The sequence below is a fragment of the Papilio xuthus genome, unplaced genomic scaffold (genome assembly GCF_000836235.2).
Source record: "Papilio xuthus unplaced genomic scaffold, Pxut_1.1 DF827679.1, whole genome shotgun sequence".
Classification (NCBI taxonomy): domain Eukaryota; kingdom Metazoa; phylum Arthropoda; class Insecta; order Lepidoptera; family Papilionidae; genus Papilio; species Papilio xuthus.
In genome coordinates this window covers 6,122,076-6,136,486 of record NW_013530970.1, presented here as the reverse complement: position 1 = coordinate 6,136,486, position 14,411 = coordinate 6,122,076, and the positions used below count along the sequence as shown (strand labels likewise).

The 14,411-nt window shown below is 46.6% G+C and overlaps 4 protein-coding genes across 5 annotated transcripts in view; 1 reads left to right on the top strand and 3 right to left on the bottom strand.

Moving 5' to 3' along the window:
* Positions 1-13: 13 nt before the first annotated feature.
* On the top strand, positions 14-3,495 carry LOC106117748 (cytospin-A-like). Its single transcript, XM_013312159.1, has 5 exons — positions 14-48; positions 1,510-1,617; positions 1,701-1,824; positions 1,908-2,064; positions 2,183-3,495. Exons 2-5 carry the CDS (start codon positions 1,578-1,580, stop codon positions 2,270-2,272), a joined length of 411 nt encoding a protein of 136 aa, XP_013167613.1. The 5' UTR covers positions 14-48; positions 1,510-1,577; the 3' UTR covers positions 2,273-3,495.
* Positions 3,496-3,592: 97 nt separating this feature from the next.
* On the bottom strand, positions 3,593-6,449 carry LOC106117746 (inositol oxygenase-like). The gene is made up of 6 exons (XM_013312156.1): positions 6,341-6,449; positions 5,334-5,511; positions 4,904-5,249; positions 4,665-4,799; positions 4,071-4,166; positions 3,593-3,961 (listed from the first exon to the last, which is right to left on the bottom strand). The coding sequence occupies exons 1-6, from the start codon at positions 6,353-6,355 to the stop codon at positions 3,853-3,855; spliced, it is 879 nt and encodes a 292-aa protein (XP_013167610.1). The 5' UTR covers positions 6,356-6,449; the 3' UTR covers positions 3,593-3,852.
* Positions 6,450-7,602: 1,153 nt separating this feature from the next.
* On the bottom strand, positions 7,603-9,651 carry LOC106117747 (inositol oxygenase-like). 2 transcript variants are annotated; one of them, XM_013312157.1, is made up of 6 exons: positions 9,550-9,651; positions 9,086-9,260; positions 8,656-9,001; positions 8,417-8,551; positions 7,835-7,930; positions 7,603-7,744 (listed from the first exon to the last, which is right to left on the bottom strand). In XM_013312157.1, the coding sequence occupies exons 1-6, from the start codon at positions 9,562-9,564 to the stop codon at positions 7,636-7,638; spliced, it is 876 nt and encodes a 291-aa protein (XP_013167611.1). In that variant the 5' UTR covers positions 9,565-9,651; the 3' UTR covers positions 7,603-7,635. The 2 variants fall into 2 exon arrangements, with proteins under 2 accessions (XP_013167611.1, XP_013167612.1); XM_013312158.1 differs by having other exon boundaries at positions 7,727-7,769; positions 9,550-9,650.
* A 2,452-nt stretch (positions 9,652-12,103) lies between these two features.
* su(w[a]) (suppressor of white-apricot) overlaps positions 12,104-14,411 on the bottom strand; it is a 4,930-nt gene continuing 2,622 nt past the window's right edge. The window contains exons 7-14 of the mRNA XM_013311935.1: positions 14,311-14,409; positions 13,982-14,224; positions 13,154-13,894; positions 12,997-13,076; positions 12,834-12,924; positions 12,706-12,751; positions 12,544-12,576; positions 12,104-12,470 (exon numbers count right to left, since the gene is read on the bottom strand). Coding sequence (XP_013167389.1) covers positions 12,104-12,470; positions 12,544-12,576; positions 12,706-12,751; positions 12,834-12,924; positions 12,997-13,076; positions 13,154-13,894; positions 13,982-14,224; positions 14,311-14,409 — 1,700 coding nt within the window. The remainder of the gene's footprint in view (positions 12,471-12,543; positions 12,577-12,705; positions 12,752-12,833; positions 12,925-12,996; positions 13,077-13,153; positions 13,895-13,981; positions 14,225-14,310; positions 14,410-14,411) is intronic.

The following is a 14,411-nucleotide window of genomic DNA, read 5'->3' as shown; positions in this document are numbered from 1 at the left end:
GGTCCGCATCGCCGCCGCGCGCGCACCGCCCCACGCCGCCGCCGCAAGGTAACGCGCCGCCGTGTTAGTGCATGCGCATCTATCCATTGTCATGCTCTTTTATATAGATCGTGTGGTTCCGGTAACTTCAAAGTGAGCCGGCGATTGGTGTGCTTAATAAATAATGTGCCGTTTCATTATAAAATATGCATCTCAGGAGAATATTATAGCGGCGGAAGCGACGACCTGACCAACTTTTTATATACAGCGGCGAGGATCGTAACGTGATGCACACCTCGCTCCATGCTCCGCATGGCATACCTGTGCGCTACTCTCTCCACACTTGAGCGGCACGTAGCACAAACGTTGACAGTCTATTCCCTCCCCCCCTTCCCCTTTCGTCCGAGGGTCAGCAGGCGCGTTCTGTCCACAGCGAGGCGCGCTCGCCCCGGCCACTAGCGGCCACTAGCGGCCACTAGCGGCCCGGCGCGTACCTCCGCTCTCAGCCTCAACTACCGTGTCTCGTGTTGCATTGGTTCTTCACAACTCTGCTTGCTCGTTACTAATAAAACATGGTTAATGGTTCATACCTCCACAATCTTACTATGTAATAACTTACCATACATGTTTTGTCACTGCTAAAGGTTTAACGATACAATAATGTACATAGTAATAACAATATTATGTGTTAGATCAACATCTAATACTTTTATAAACATTATGTACTTTGGGCTGGGATGGGGTGGGGCGGGGAGGGATGGGGGCGAGGTACTTTGACGGATCGTCGTTTGATTATTATGTTTGTCTCGTGTTTTTGAATCTTGTTAACATCCACTCTGGAAATTTCGAATCATTCTCAACGCTTTGTTCCATTAAACGGTTCACTTTAGTATAACTCAGTAGGGGAAACGAAGCCGGGATTTTTGGGTTTACTCGAGCGTGGCTGTTATTATAAATATAAAAAAGGGATGTGGCTCGCAATCAACTACCACCACCACCACACACACAAGTCACCATGTAAAGTTCTTCTCTTAGGACAGTCGGTCACCGGGTTCGATAATGTCAAACTGATATTTTATCGTGCAACTTTGTGATTATGCAAATTTTCAGAAAATTGTAACTTTTCTGTCTGTAATTTCACTCTGTCTTCGAGTCAATTTTTACTTATTATATAATATGTTTAACTGCCGCTCTGGAATGAATCTCAAATCGGCCGCGTCGCCTTCCCTACCATGTGGTATCAACATGCATAATGTCACCCTCCGCGCTCATCTCTTATCTTGGTCTTGGTCTAGGTCTTGGTTCTGTTTGTCACATATATCTAGATAGTTTTTTTTGTTAAATGTTGCTTTTCTATGTATAACGTGTGAGGATGTCATATGTCGGTCGCGGGCGTGTCCACCGCTACCGTCTCTCTACTGAACGCGAGCGGTGGCGGTGGGCGCGTGCGCGACGTGTGTGGGCGTGTGTGGGCGGGGCGTGGGCTCGCGTGGGCGGGGCGTGCGATGTGCTAACGGCGCGGTGGTGCAGAGTGCGCGGCGAGCAACACGAACGTGCCGGACGAGGAGCGCGCGCTGGCCAGCCTGCACCAGAAGGCGATGGAGTCCTTCGTGCGCCGCAACAGTTACGGCGACATCTGTAAGTGCACATCTCCTCTCGCTCCTCGCACCTCCAGCTTCCACTTACCGAGCCGTGTTTACTGTTGCGTGTTGTGTGTGCAGGTGAGCGCAAGGACCCGCTGAACGCGCTGCAGGTGAAGAACGGCGGCTCGAAGCGCAACGCGCTGCTCAAGTGGTGCCAGCAGAAGACCATGGGCTACAACAACATCGACATCACAAACTTCAGGTACCCGCCGACGACGCTCCTCTCCTCCTGTAGAATGGTATAAGCAGCGGTGATGGTAATGCAGCGATGTGTCGGTGTGGCAGCTCCTCGTGGAACGACGGGTTGGCGCTGTGCGCGCTGCTGCACTCGTACGTGGGGTCCGGGCGCGTGCCGTACGCCGACCTCACGCCGCACGACAAGCGCACCAACTTCGCGCTGGCCTTCGCCGCCGCCGAGGCCGCCGGCATTCCCACCACGCTGGTGCGTCTCACTCTCACCTCTCCTTTGCACCACTTTTATATTGTGTCGGCTTTATGTTCTAAAGCGAGTTCAATCGATGAACGTAATATAAAAAGTTTTCCTGTTCCGTTGTGTGCAGAACATTCAGGACATGATCCAGCAGGAGCGGCCCGACTGGCAGCAGGTGATGGCGTACGTCACCAGCATCTACAAGCACTTCGAGACCTAGGCCTCCCCAGGACCGCTGAGACTATGCCGAGCGTGGCTTGTGATTATCAGAAAAGTAATGTTTAGTAGGTATACATTCCGCGGTGCGCCGACGACAGATGCCGTCTTACTGTGACTAAGACTGATAGGTTAGCGGGCGGGTTAGCGACTGATTGTGGACCTTGCGGCGACGGCGCACGGTCGAACTTGGCTCGTCACGCCGGCGCGAGCTCCGGGCGCGGCGCCTCGTGCTCGCGTATTTGTACCGTCTTAAAGACGAGTCGTAACTCCACTGCATATAAAACCGTTCTGGAATTGTTTCGCTATATTTTTATGTTTTGAATTCGTTTGAATGTGATCTGCATGCATGTATAATTAAGGTTAATTGTATGTACAGTAAATGATCGCGAGGTGTTGGAGCAGCCTTACATTGTGCGTGTGAGACTGGACACAATGCAAACGTTGAAGCTACGTTTAGTAAATGAATTATTGTCTATTTTCTGATATTTGTATTTTGTACATACATATATATGTAAAGCTTAAATAAAGTTCCTCATTTATAATACAACAGTTGTTTTCATTTGGAAGCTAATTGTGACACTATTCTGGCGAGCCCACACCAAACACAAGTATCAATGTAGCGCTAACTTGTACGTTATCTAATTATTTGTTTTGTCCATTTAACCGCGACATTCGCGTGCGCAGTTAGAACCCCACCCCCCCACCGACACACCCTCTGTTTAACGAAAAATATGTATCGATCTCAGTTTTACCTAATAAATGCGAATGTCAAGATGGGTGGGTGTTTCTTTGAACGTACGTCCGAAACGGAGGGAAATTCTAGTTACGTTATTTCGATTTTAGTTTTTTTTTAATATTTCGTAATTTTTTGTTAAATAAATGTTACTACAATGACTACAAGTTTGATGTAATGAATTTGAACTTGAGTGAAAAGTAAATAGTATTTAATTGATCATAGAACAATGTGAACTCTAGGAATTATAAATTGAACGAGCCAAGGTTATCATAACGTGACGTGGAGGAGCTGGGGGTCGCAGGTCGCGTGTCGCGGCTCGCGGTCGTCGATACGCGTCGCAAACTTTACGTATGTCAACGACGCGCGAAAATTATCATTGCATTATCAGTAAAGTGGACACATGATAACCTCAGCGCTGGAGGAGGCCACGCGCCACCCAAATTTTCGCTCACCCAGACCTTGCTGGTTGTTCTTGAATTGTGACCAAGGTAAAGGTGCATCGATTGTGATGACAATTGATTCATTTATTGCTCCTAAAAGTCAAGTTTGTGTCTGTTTAATTAATTTGAGGAAAAAATTAACAAATTACTTCAATGTATATTTATTAGTCTATGTTTATCATTAATTCTAAATTAGGATAAATGCAACGAATACGAATCCTAATGTACAAAAACTTAAACTTAATTTAAATGAATATATATATAATGGCTTACAATATCCTCCATAACCGATGCGGTGTTATTTATAATATAATATTTACAAATATATAATATCAAATAGACAAAGCCAGGTGGCGGTGACAAGCGGCGGTGATGTCGCGTGTTGTCCGCGGGGTGGGCAGGTGTCTACCACTCGAGCTCTCCGGGGATGTACTTGTCGATGAGGCTCTCGTAGTACGGCCACAGCGCCTCTATGTCGGGGATGCCCGCGCTCTTCGTGTATAAGTCGTATTGACTGCAAACAAATGTCATTGATTAGAAACACTAACAGAATTCAATCAAGACAATTCTCTTATTTATATTGACTTATCATTTAGTTTATTCTTCAAAGTTTAGAAACTTACTTGAACTTGAGCACGGCCTCCTTAATGTAGTTGTCTTTCTCCGTGATGAGGTGCTGGTAGTCACCGCCCGCGTGCCACGGGTAGAACGAGTGGTACCTGCACAGTGGTCGAGGTGCCTTACTAATATTATAAATGCGAAAGTAACTTTGTCTGTATGTCCTTCTTTCACGCGAAAACCACTGATCCGATTTAAATGAAATTAACACAGATAGCCTATAGGCTGGAAACGGACAGAGGCTACTTTTTAACGCGAAAAAAACGCGGGTTGTGAGGGGTTCAAAGTAGGGGTAGAAATTTGTATGGATATATCGTAAGTTTTTCAGTTAGACGCTTGTAACTTATTTTTTACGCTGTTAATTTGATATAAATGAATATGTTTATAAAAACAATTACCTTCAAGGGTGAAAATTTTATAATAGGGGATGAAAGTTTGTGTTATAATATGTGAGGTTTATGTGAATATTTTGTGAGTTTAATAAGTTCATAAAATAAGGAGTTTAAATAATTAAAACGCTTCTCAAAAACAGTATTTCATGCGGACGAAGTCGCGGGCACTGCTAGCGACAATGTGGATATGTGAGTGTGAGGAGGTACCTGATCATGTAGAGAGCCTCTTTGGGCAGCGAGGATTTGTTGTGCACGAGGACGCGGTAGAGGTACTCGTCGTGCCCCCAGGACATCATCAGCTGCTCGATGCCGCACTGTGGCTCGTACATGCCGTACTCCGTGCTGCGCCGCGCCGGGAACAGACAACACACGCACTAGTTAGAACAACTGTTGCTCAAGTCATCTCATTCATAGTCTGGAGCGAGGAGAATGCAAGTGAAACTTACTTGTACTTGGGGTTGTAGGTGTCGGGGTTGTCTTTGAAGCTGTCGTCGCCGTAGACGATGCTGGGCCCCCACTTGCAGCCCACGGGGAAGGTGTCCCCCACGACGCACCACTGCGGCTCGCCGTAGAAGGCCATCACCTTACCGAGGTCGTGGATGAGCCCCGTGAGTTGGAACCAGTCTTCCTCAGGGTAGTCCTGGCGGATGCGCTCCGCGGTCTGGAACGCATGCACGATGTTGGGCAAGTCGGTGTCGGGGTCCGACTCGTCCACGAGCTCGTTCAGTCGGATCAGTGCGTCCTTTATCGTTGACTTGAAGTGGTTGAATTTGAGCCACTTCTCCATTTTGCCTGCAAGCGGAGTAAGCGGACGGCTTTAGTGTATCAGCACTCGCTCTGGCCGCGGCGACCTGGCCATGCGAAAGCAAAACTTACCTTTGACGAAGTCGACGGTGGTGTGTGTGTGCATGGTGTAGTAGGTCCTGCGCACGCGCTGCTTGATGGGGTCCTCGTCATCGACAGAGTAGTCCCGGAATGCCGTCACTGGCTTGTCGTCGTATACCTTCTCCGGCCGCAGCAGCAGGGATGGGTCGATCATGCCCACGGAGGTTTCCTTCAACAACACCATTGAATTTACAATCTAAAAAACCCGTGTGATCGTGAACAAATCAATTCAACGTCCACTACCTAACATTTTAGATGTAGGTAATTTTGCCGTTTGCTTTAAATGTTGCACATCTATGACACACTAAGTATGTACATATTAGATATAATCATTTAGTTACATTCTGTATTATAGTTTAGTAGTTATTTGTGCATTTTATAACAAAATCTTAGTAATAATTGAAATATGTGTATTGGATGAGGACCGCGGCGCTCGCGCTGCTTTAGCGTCACGTGACTGAGGTGGACGTGTCCGCACATTGTGTCACTTGTATCTCTACTTCAATGAACTTTATTCACGAGTATCTAACTGTATAATACATACAAATGTATATACACAAGTGACTATCATATAGGAACTGACATATTTTTTGAAGATTTCACGAGATAATAAAAAAGTGAGTGCTAAGAACTACATGTATCCAAAACTATCCATTTCTCTCACCATCTCCTTTTAATTCATATAAATAACCAGCGGCTAATGTGAAAAAGAAGTCGTTAAATATGTGTAGTACTTCTCTCAAAAATATGTGATTTAACAGCAGTATAAATGCTGCCTGCTGCGGCCGCGCCTACACTCGTCAACATTTAACATAACTGATGAACAAATTACTGTTAAACTTCTGGGTTAAAATATTCTTAATAGAGATAACGAAGCACTCTCTATAAAGATACTGATAGTGAACACTTAATGACTGATATCGTAGAAATGCAAAACTTGAACAAATTGCTTTCAGAATTGTTTAAAAGAGCGGCCGATGCTGTCAATGCAAACTTACCGGTTTGACTTTCATGGTGGTTGGAGTGAGGTGTGTTCTCTGGTAATAGGACACGAACTGGTGCGCGAGAGTCGCGCCCACGGCTTAAATGTGCTCGCTAATGGAACCGCGGGGCAAGAGTTATCGCCGAGCGCAGATATATCGCACATAGATCGCGTCCTTTGACGCGCTCGCGGATATATACAACAGATTATCATCTCAACTTCCATCAGAGACGTTATCCATCAAACCTCGGTCTCATCCGATGTCATCCGGCCCCGCAGAGTGATCCTCCGTTGTCACCAGAGTGCTGGCCCCAAAACTTTCCCTAACAAATCAGACTAAGAAATAACCGAAGGTCACTAAGACGAGTTCTATGTTCAAAGATCTTTTTACCTCAATAATATGTGACTACGGCTAAACATTAGTACTTCGCTTCATCTGGTTAACTGAGGACATATGTTAATAAGGTATCAAGTAGGAAGCTAACAGCAAGAATTCGACTCTGTACGTCTATAAATAGCCGCACTCCTTTTATTTGTTGTCATTTATATGATGGTTACAATTGTCGATGAATGAGCGGCACGCACGTGAGGAAGTGGTCGTTAGCTCGCACAGCGCGCAGCGTCTCGTGCGGGCTGCGGCGCCGTCCTCTCACTAAGTAATGAACGAACAGAGGTGTATCATTTATTCAACAGTCATCGCCAATCACCATATTACGCTTTAAATGCCTTATTTGGTGGTGTTTAGATAAACCAGCATCGGTGGTAAAGTTTCTGCTCATCCGAAACTAACTGCTACTAAATATAAACAAAGTTAAAAGGGTGCCAAAATTGTCCTGAGCAGCTTCGGGAAAAATGATATTTTGTGTATACATACAAATACGCGGTAGTAGTATATTTTTTAAGTTTATATAATTTTCATTAAACAGTCAGTAACTGTTTTAGATACACCAGCGCTTTGAACTTGCCATACAGGGGGTTATTCTGTAGTGCGTCCTGGACGGTCGCCCAACCGCGCCCTACCATAACGTAAGCCCAGTAGTTTACCTTTTCCTATTATTTATTGTTAATGTTAATCTATGTATTTTCTTTTTATTTATCATTGTTATGTGTTATTTACTGTTATTATAAAATATGTTATCGTGTAAACTGTTATGTAAAGTGTGTATAGTGTCAAATTGGTTGTATACTGTAAGGATGCTATACAGTTGTTTTTAAAAAAATAAAATAATAAAAAAAAAGAATTTATGCTTCACTGAATGATGCAATGAGACAATATTTATTCTATTCAATGTTTATTTGTACCGCACGTGTTCACCACTCGACCTCTCCGGGGATGTACTTGTGTATGAGACGCTCGTAGTACGGCCACAGCGCCTCGATGTCGGGCACCGCGGCACTCTTCGTGTACAAGTCGTACTTACTGCAATGTGACATTTTTACACAATCTATAAACATTTAAGCTTAAATCTGAGTGAGGCATGTAACCACAATGCGAGGTCAGTTGACTAACTTGAACTCGCGCACGGCTTTCAGGATGTGGTCGTCCTTCTCCGTGATGAGGTGGGGGTAGTCACCGGCCGCGTGCCACGGGTAGAACGAGTGGTACCTGCGCATACAACATATTCAGCGCTGTACTTACATACTGTTACTGTCACTGTTACAAACTGTTCTAATGACATCATTAAATATGTTATAACTTATCAAATAGTTGAGTACATCATTTCAATATATGTAATTAAACATCAACCTCACACGCAAATTAACTTATAAATTTTGTTTAATTTATAATTGCATTTCATCATAATATCATTATGATATTGATAATTATTTCTATTTAAGTACTTAGTTGTAATTGATGATCGCTTAGTTGTTAATCGTCAATTGCGTTTATTATGTCTCGTTTGTATTGCGGAGCTTGGAAAGAAAAATCTAATGTCAAACAATAACGTCATCCAGTGATAATCACAAACTAAAAAGCATAACAAGAAATATCGTACAACATTAACATTGTACAATCGTACAGAGTACGTCTCCTTCGCAGGTGCATGTATATGAATGCAACAGAAACAAGTGATACGTGTGTGTGTGCGACCTGATCATGTAGAGGGCGCGACGCGGCAGACGCGCGCGGTTGTGCACGAGGACGCGGTAGAGGTACTCGTCGTGCCCCCAGGACATCATCAGCCGCTCGATGCCGCACTGTGGCTCGTACATGCCGTACTCCGTGCTGCGCCGCGCCGGGAACAGACAACACACGCACTAGTTAGAACAACTGTTGCTCAAGTCATCACATTCATAGTCTGGAGCGAGGAGAATGCAAGTGAAACTTACTTGTACTTGGGATTGTAGGTGTCGGGGTTGTCTTTGAAGCTGTCGTCGCCGTAGACGATGCTGGGCCCCCACTTGCAGCCCACGGGGAAGGTGTCCCCCACGACGCACCACTGCGGTTCGCCGTAGAAGGCCATCACCTTACCGAGGTCGTGGATGAGCCCCGTGAGGTGGAACCAGTCTTCCTCAGGGTAGTCCTGGCGGATGCGCTCCGCGGTCTGGAACGCATGCACGATGTTGGGCAAGTCGGTGTCGGGGTCCGACTCGTCCACCAGCTCGTTCAGTCGGATCAGTGCGTCCTTTATCGTTGACTTGAAGTGGTTGAATTTGAGCCACTTCTCCATCTTGCCTGCAAGCGGAGTAAGCGGACGGCTTTAGTGTATCAGCACTCGCTCTGGCCGCGGCGACCTGGCCATGCGAAAGCAAAATTTACCTTTGACGAAGTCGACGGTGGTGTGTGTGTGCATGGTGTAGTAAGTCCTTCGCACGCGCTGCTTGATGGGGTCCTCGTCGTCGATGGAGTAGTCCCGGAAAGCCGTTACTGGCTTGTCATCGTACACCTTCTCCGGCCGCAGCAGCAGCGACGGATCAGTCAGCGGGACCTTGCCCTGTGTATTGAAGTTAATTACAACGTCCATACGAGAGCTGTCGTGAACATAGAATGCTTAAAAACAAAGCCTCAGTCTACATTATCTCTTTCTCCACTTTTATGTCGTACTTAATATACTTTAGAAAAGAGTTCTACTATCGCATCTCCAGCTTCTTGCTATTTAAATGTTTGAGGATGTTGACTGATAACTGCAGCTCGCTCGCTTAGAGACTACACTTACATTTTACACAAATTTATCAAGTACTTATAAAAATATATTTGTTCGTTTGGTAAGCAATAATACTTACAACTTGAGTAGACATTGTGTATGCACGACTCCGGGCGGCTCCAGTGCAGTGCTGCGCCGCCTCATCTCGCGCTTTATACAGGCTGCATTATTTACAACGCATCTTTATTGCGGTTTAGATAATATAGGATTTATTCTATCCGATGGATTACAGTAAGCCCGCTATGTTTGATTTGACAATGTTATCGAACGATATTACATTTACAAGGTGGTGTATAATTTACATAGTTTAATTAATCAGCACATCAGAGACGTACGACGTAATGTACGATGTTATTGTCTGTGTTTATGATTATTCATGGATTATTGAATATCATTAGGAAACATCAGACAAAAGCACGTGCATCGTTGTAAACCACTTGAGCTTCATTGTACGCGACGAGGTTAACATCACGCTGTGTTAACTATATCTTAATGTGAGATAAACACTGTATTCTTGTTAAGCTGATTCGTTAAGTATTTTTAAGTAAAGAATCTAGAAGAGCGGCATTTTTAATAGAATCTACATTTAAAATTAAAATATCCAAGAACCAATCAGCGCCATCTATCCGACATGATAACTTTGCAAACATACAGAAGAGTTATTCGACTAAGTTATTCATAATATGTGCGTTAAAATATAATTTTATGTAACGCTCAGATAAATAATTATTTAACCGTCATGTTACATGCGCAGTAAACGTATCACCAAACTTTACGATGTTTTGTTCTGTGTGACCCCGCGGCCCCCCGGCGGTCACTCCAATATAGTTAAACAACATAGTTAAACCGCGACGATAACAAATACAATAACAAAACAATCTGAATTTTTTGTGTTCCGAGTGTTTTTGTTCTAGAGGTTCTTCGAATTAATATCACCCCGAAATTGAGGTAATATTGACCAAAATATGCAATTTATGTCGTAATAGAATTTATAATTAGTGAGTGTAAATTATAACAAACTCGTGTAAACCTTTCGTACGGGGGACTTTATAATCACCGACTAATTAAAAACAGACATGTTTGTATCATCAATTTTTACAATAAATGACATTGTCAAACTGTGATATTTCCATTGACTTTGACTTCGACTTTAGTCTGTTTCGATCAGTGGTCACTAAGGGCGTCCTTCAGTGTGCTACTTAGAAAGAGAAATTGTCTTTAACGTTTAAATGTTATGAAGAAATATTTCTGACACAATATAATTATTTGTTTATTGCTATTATTTATACAATATTGTATGAAGCGGAGATAACCTCATGTTATATAACTTGTTATTACAATTATATCAGGTTAAACCTTGACAAGATATTTTATATTGTTTTGAGAGCGAAAAGTTAATCGTATACGTAAATATTTTTAATGTATTTTCATTTTGAAGTTCGTTTATTCAGCAGCTTCATTAACAGTGGTAGAGCCCGCTTTAACATCTTCGCACGAATCGACCCGGCCCGCCCGGTGAAATACCACGACCACACAGAAGACAGGCGTCAAGTCAACAGTCTGATGAGTGTGCGTCCCGGAGGCCTAATTTAGTCCTCTTTCCCTTCCCACTCTTTTTCTTATAAGGAGAGGATGGGAAGTGGAAGTGGACTTTCCGAATGATAGGATGCATGGAAAGGGAACATATATTTCTTTTTGTGCATCCTCTCCTCCGTCGATGAAAACGCATATGCAATTGCGTATGTCTATGGGCAACGGTCACTTCGTCATATCAGCGATTTCAGGTAACCGCTCGTTTGTTTGCCATCTTATGATACAATATAAAAAAATCTGCATTAGATATATGCCGATACTTTAGTGAATTATTCTTAATATAATGAGTTGTACGAGTAAAAGAGCAAATAAAAGACATGTTCTTGTATAAAATAATGTACAATATATTGTAAAGTTTACACAAAGATGCTTACAATTGTTTGATTATATTTATGTATGTGCTGCTGCATTCTGCATTCTCATACAAAGCAAATGTATTTCTCACTCACTCACTCACTCACTCACTCGCTCACTCACTCCCTCACTCACTCACTCACTCACTCACTCATTCACTCACTCACTCACTCACTCCCTCACTCACTCACTCACTCACTCACTCATTCACTCACTCACTCACTCACTCCCTCACTCACTCACTCACTCACTCACTCATTCACTCACTCACTCACTCACTCACTACGACTACGACTGCGACTATTTTATATTATTTTTTGCACAATTATCATTTAAATTTAAATCTATGATTACATTTGTATGGTAAACTATCATATACCTATAGGTGACAGTGAAGTTCTGGTCTCGTTTACACTCGTAATGAAGCATTGCTATCTCTGTTCCCATCATACAGAGTGAGAGGGACAACATGTTCAATATTTAGTCAGTTTGTATGAATGTTCTGTTCACAATGTCTCACAACCTTACATTTACAATAAAACTGTATAATTGCAGCAGTTACATTGAACAACCGGTCGGTACAGTCAGCCTCCTGCAGGCTCAGCTCACAGTGTGAAGTGTCGCTGCGAGGTGTTGGCGCGCTGCACCACTCTCCGCAGCCGGAGGAGGGCGGAGGGCGGAGGGCGCTAGGGGTCGGGCTCGGAGGCGGCGCCGCTGTCGCTGTCGCACTCGCCCTCGCTGTACTCGCGCCTCTGCCTGCGCCCCCCGCCGCCCCGCCGCCGCCTGCCGCCGCGCATCACCTCCCCCTCGCCCTCACCCTCAACCTCCGCCTCGCCCTCGGAGGAGGAGGGGCGGGGCGGGGCGGGGGCCAGGCCCAGGTCGCGGGAGGGCGAGGCGGTGCGCAGGCCCCGCAGCGTGCTCGTCAGGTCGATCTCGATGGGCAGGTCCTCCTCCTGCTCCTCCCCCTCCCCCTCCTCCTCGCTCTCTCTCCTTCTCTTCTTCTTGTCCCGGGAGCTGTGTTTCTTGTCCCTTTTGCGTTTTTTCCTTCGAGACCTGCAACATTGGAAATGTTTTATGTATATGTATGGAGGACATAGGAGGGTGACGTCACTGCGCCGGCACTCACCCCTCGCAGTCGGAGCGCTCCTCCGCGGACGACCTGCGACAATATGTTAATTAATACAACATCCTACAATTTCAATGTTCAATAGAAAACAGCATTATGTTACATCATGTACAAGTTGAATGCCATCACATTTACATGAGTTAGGTTGTAGTTAAGACTGACCTGCGACGCCGGCCCCCCCCGCGCTGCCGCCCCGCCTCCTCCAGCTCTGCATCAAACAATGTTACAATCATTATCTATTGTCCCGCTTCCGTCCCCCGCACACGGCCCTCCCATCCATCCGCACTCACCTCGCCTCTCCCTCCGCCTCCGCTTCTCTCGGCGCCGGCGCTTCTCCTCCTCCTCCTCCTTCTTCTTGCGCAGCGACTCCAGCGTATCCACCTGGCGAGGCGCAAGCGAACATGAATACCATGGTAATGTGTACCGTGTAATGCGATAAAGGTGAGATCGTACCATGGCGGAGGCGAGGCTGGTGGTGGGCAGCGCGGCGGGCGCGCGCAGCCCGGCGCGGCGCAGCAGCTCCTCCGCGCCTCCTGCACACCACAACTACTGTTACCACCTCCCTCTTCTCCTCTCCACTCCGCCCTCAGCCACCCCCCACACCCCTTACCTTTACACTCGGCCGGCTCCTCGGTGAGGTCTATCAGCTCATCGGAGTTGTCCACCAAGGAAATTATCTCACTGTAGGCCGCCTCTTTGCTCGCTTTCCTTTTCTTTTTGTTTCTATCGTACTCTTTGTCTCTCCTGTCGCGCTCTCTCTCCGCGCTCCTCCTGTCGGCCCTCCTCGCCTCCCTGCTCTGGGACTTGGAGCGATAGGCCCTCTTGCGGTCGCGGCGTCGCCTGTCCCTCCCGCTCCTGTCGGGACTCTCTCTATGTTTACTTTTGCCGCCGCTTCCTTCGCTCTTTTGAGGCGCATCTTCCTTCTTTCCTGCGTTTTCTTCGATTTTCTCCGTTTTCGGAGGAGTGACTTTGACCTCGTTTTCAGGAAGGACGACGTGCATCTCCGGAACCTTCTGTGGTTCGATCGGTTCCGAGACGACGGGCGAGGGTTTGGGCGAGGGTTTGGGCGACTGGCTGGGTGCCGGCACGGCTTCGATGGACTTGACCGCGACCGCGACCGCGGGCAGATTGTCGTGCTGGCCGCTCTCCAGCTTGTACACGATGATGGGGGGCATCGTGGGGAGAGCAAGCGGCGCGGGCGCCTCCCTGCGCTCGCCCTCCTCCGGCCGCTCCCGCTGCTCGCGTTTGGAGTCCTCCGACTCCTCCTCGGAGCTGGACTCGTAGGGCAGCGCGGGTTTCGGCAGGATGGGGTCGGGCTCCTTGTGCTTCTTGATAGAGAACGACACCACAGCTGGAAGAGTAATACAAGCGATCATTTAATAATTTCTCATGAAGGTGATGATGCAGAGCGATGGTGTGGCGTGTTGTGTGCGCTGACCGCTGGGCTTGTGGGGGGAGTGGGGGGAGTGTGCGCGGCGCAGACGCAGCAGCCGCGCGTAGTGCTGGTGGTGAGGATGCGCTGGCTGCAGGAAGGCGAAGCGCGGGTCCCGCTTGGCGCGCACGATGTCCGCGAACTGGTCTCCGTTGCGCGCCACGTACGCCGCCATCTTGTCGATCACCAGGCGCACCTCCTCCGGCGGCTCCTCCTCCTCCTCGCGCGACTCCTTGGACCCCTCCGTATCTGTCCGGTCATAACCTTCCAGTTATACTATCTATATATTTTATAAATAAAAGTAGTTTTGTCGTAGCGAAGAATGCACTGTGTACCCGAGTCTGTGTCGGAGTTGTAGTGCTTCATGAGGCTGAGGCCGGTGGAGGCTGCGGGCGAGATGAGGGGCGGGCCGGCGGTCGCGGGGGGCGCGGCGGGT

Excerpts from the sequence above, each read along its gene's own strand:
- LOC106117748 (XM_013312159.1), top strand. The coding sequence starts at position 1,578 with ATGGAGTCCTTCGTGCGCCGCAACAGTTACGGCGACATCT. Across the intron at positions 1,825-1,907 it reads ATCGACATCACAAACTTCAG|CTCCTCGTGGAACGACGGGT; the intron begins GTACCCGCCGAC and ends TCGGTGTGGCAG. Across the intron at positions 2,065-2,182 it reads CCGGCATTCCCACCACGCTG|AACATTCAGGACATGATCCA; the intron begins GTGCGTCTCACT and ends CGTTGTGTGCAG.
- LOC106117747 (XM_013312157.1), bottom strand. Across the intron at positions 9,002-9,085 it reads CACCGTCGACTTCGTCAAAG|GCAAGATGGAGAAGTGGCTC; the intron begins GTAAATTTTGCT and ends CTCCGCTTGCAG. Across the intron at positions 7,745-7,834 it reads AAAGCCGTGCGCGAGTTCAA|TAAGTACGACTTGTACACGA; the intron begins GTTAGTCAACTG and ends GTCACATTGCAG.
- LOC106117746 (XM_013312156.1), bottom strand. Across the intron at positions 4,800-4,903 it reads ACCTACAACCCCAAGTACAA|CACGGAGTACGGCATGTACG; the intron begins GTAAGTTTCACT and ends GGCGCGGCGCAG. Across the intron at positions 3,962-4,070 it reads GAGGCCGTGCTCAAGTTCAA|TCAATACGACTTATACACGA; the intron begins GTAAGTTTCTAA and ends ATTTGTTTGCAG.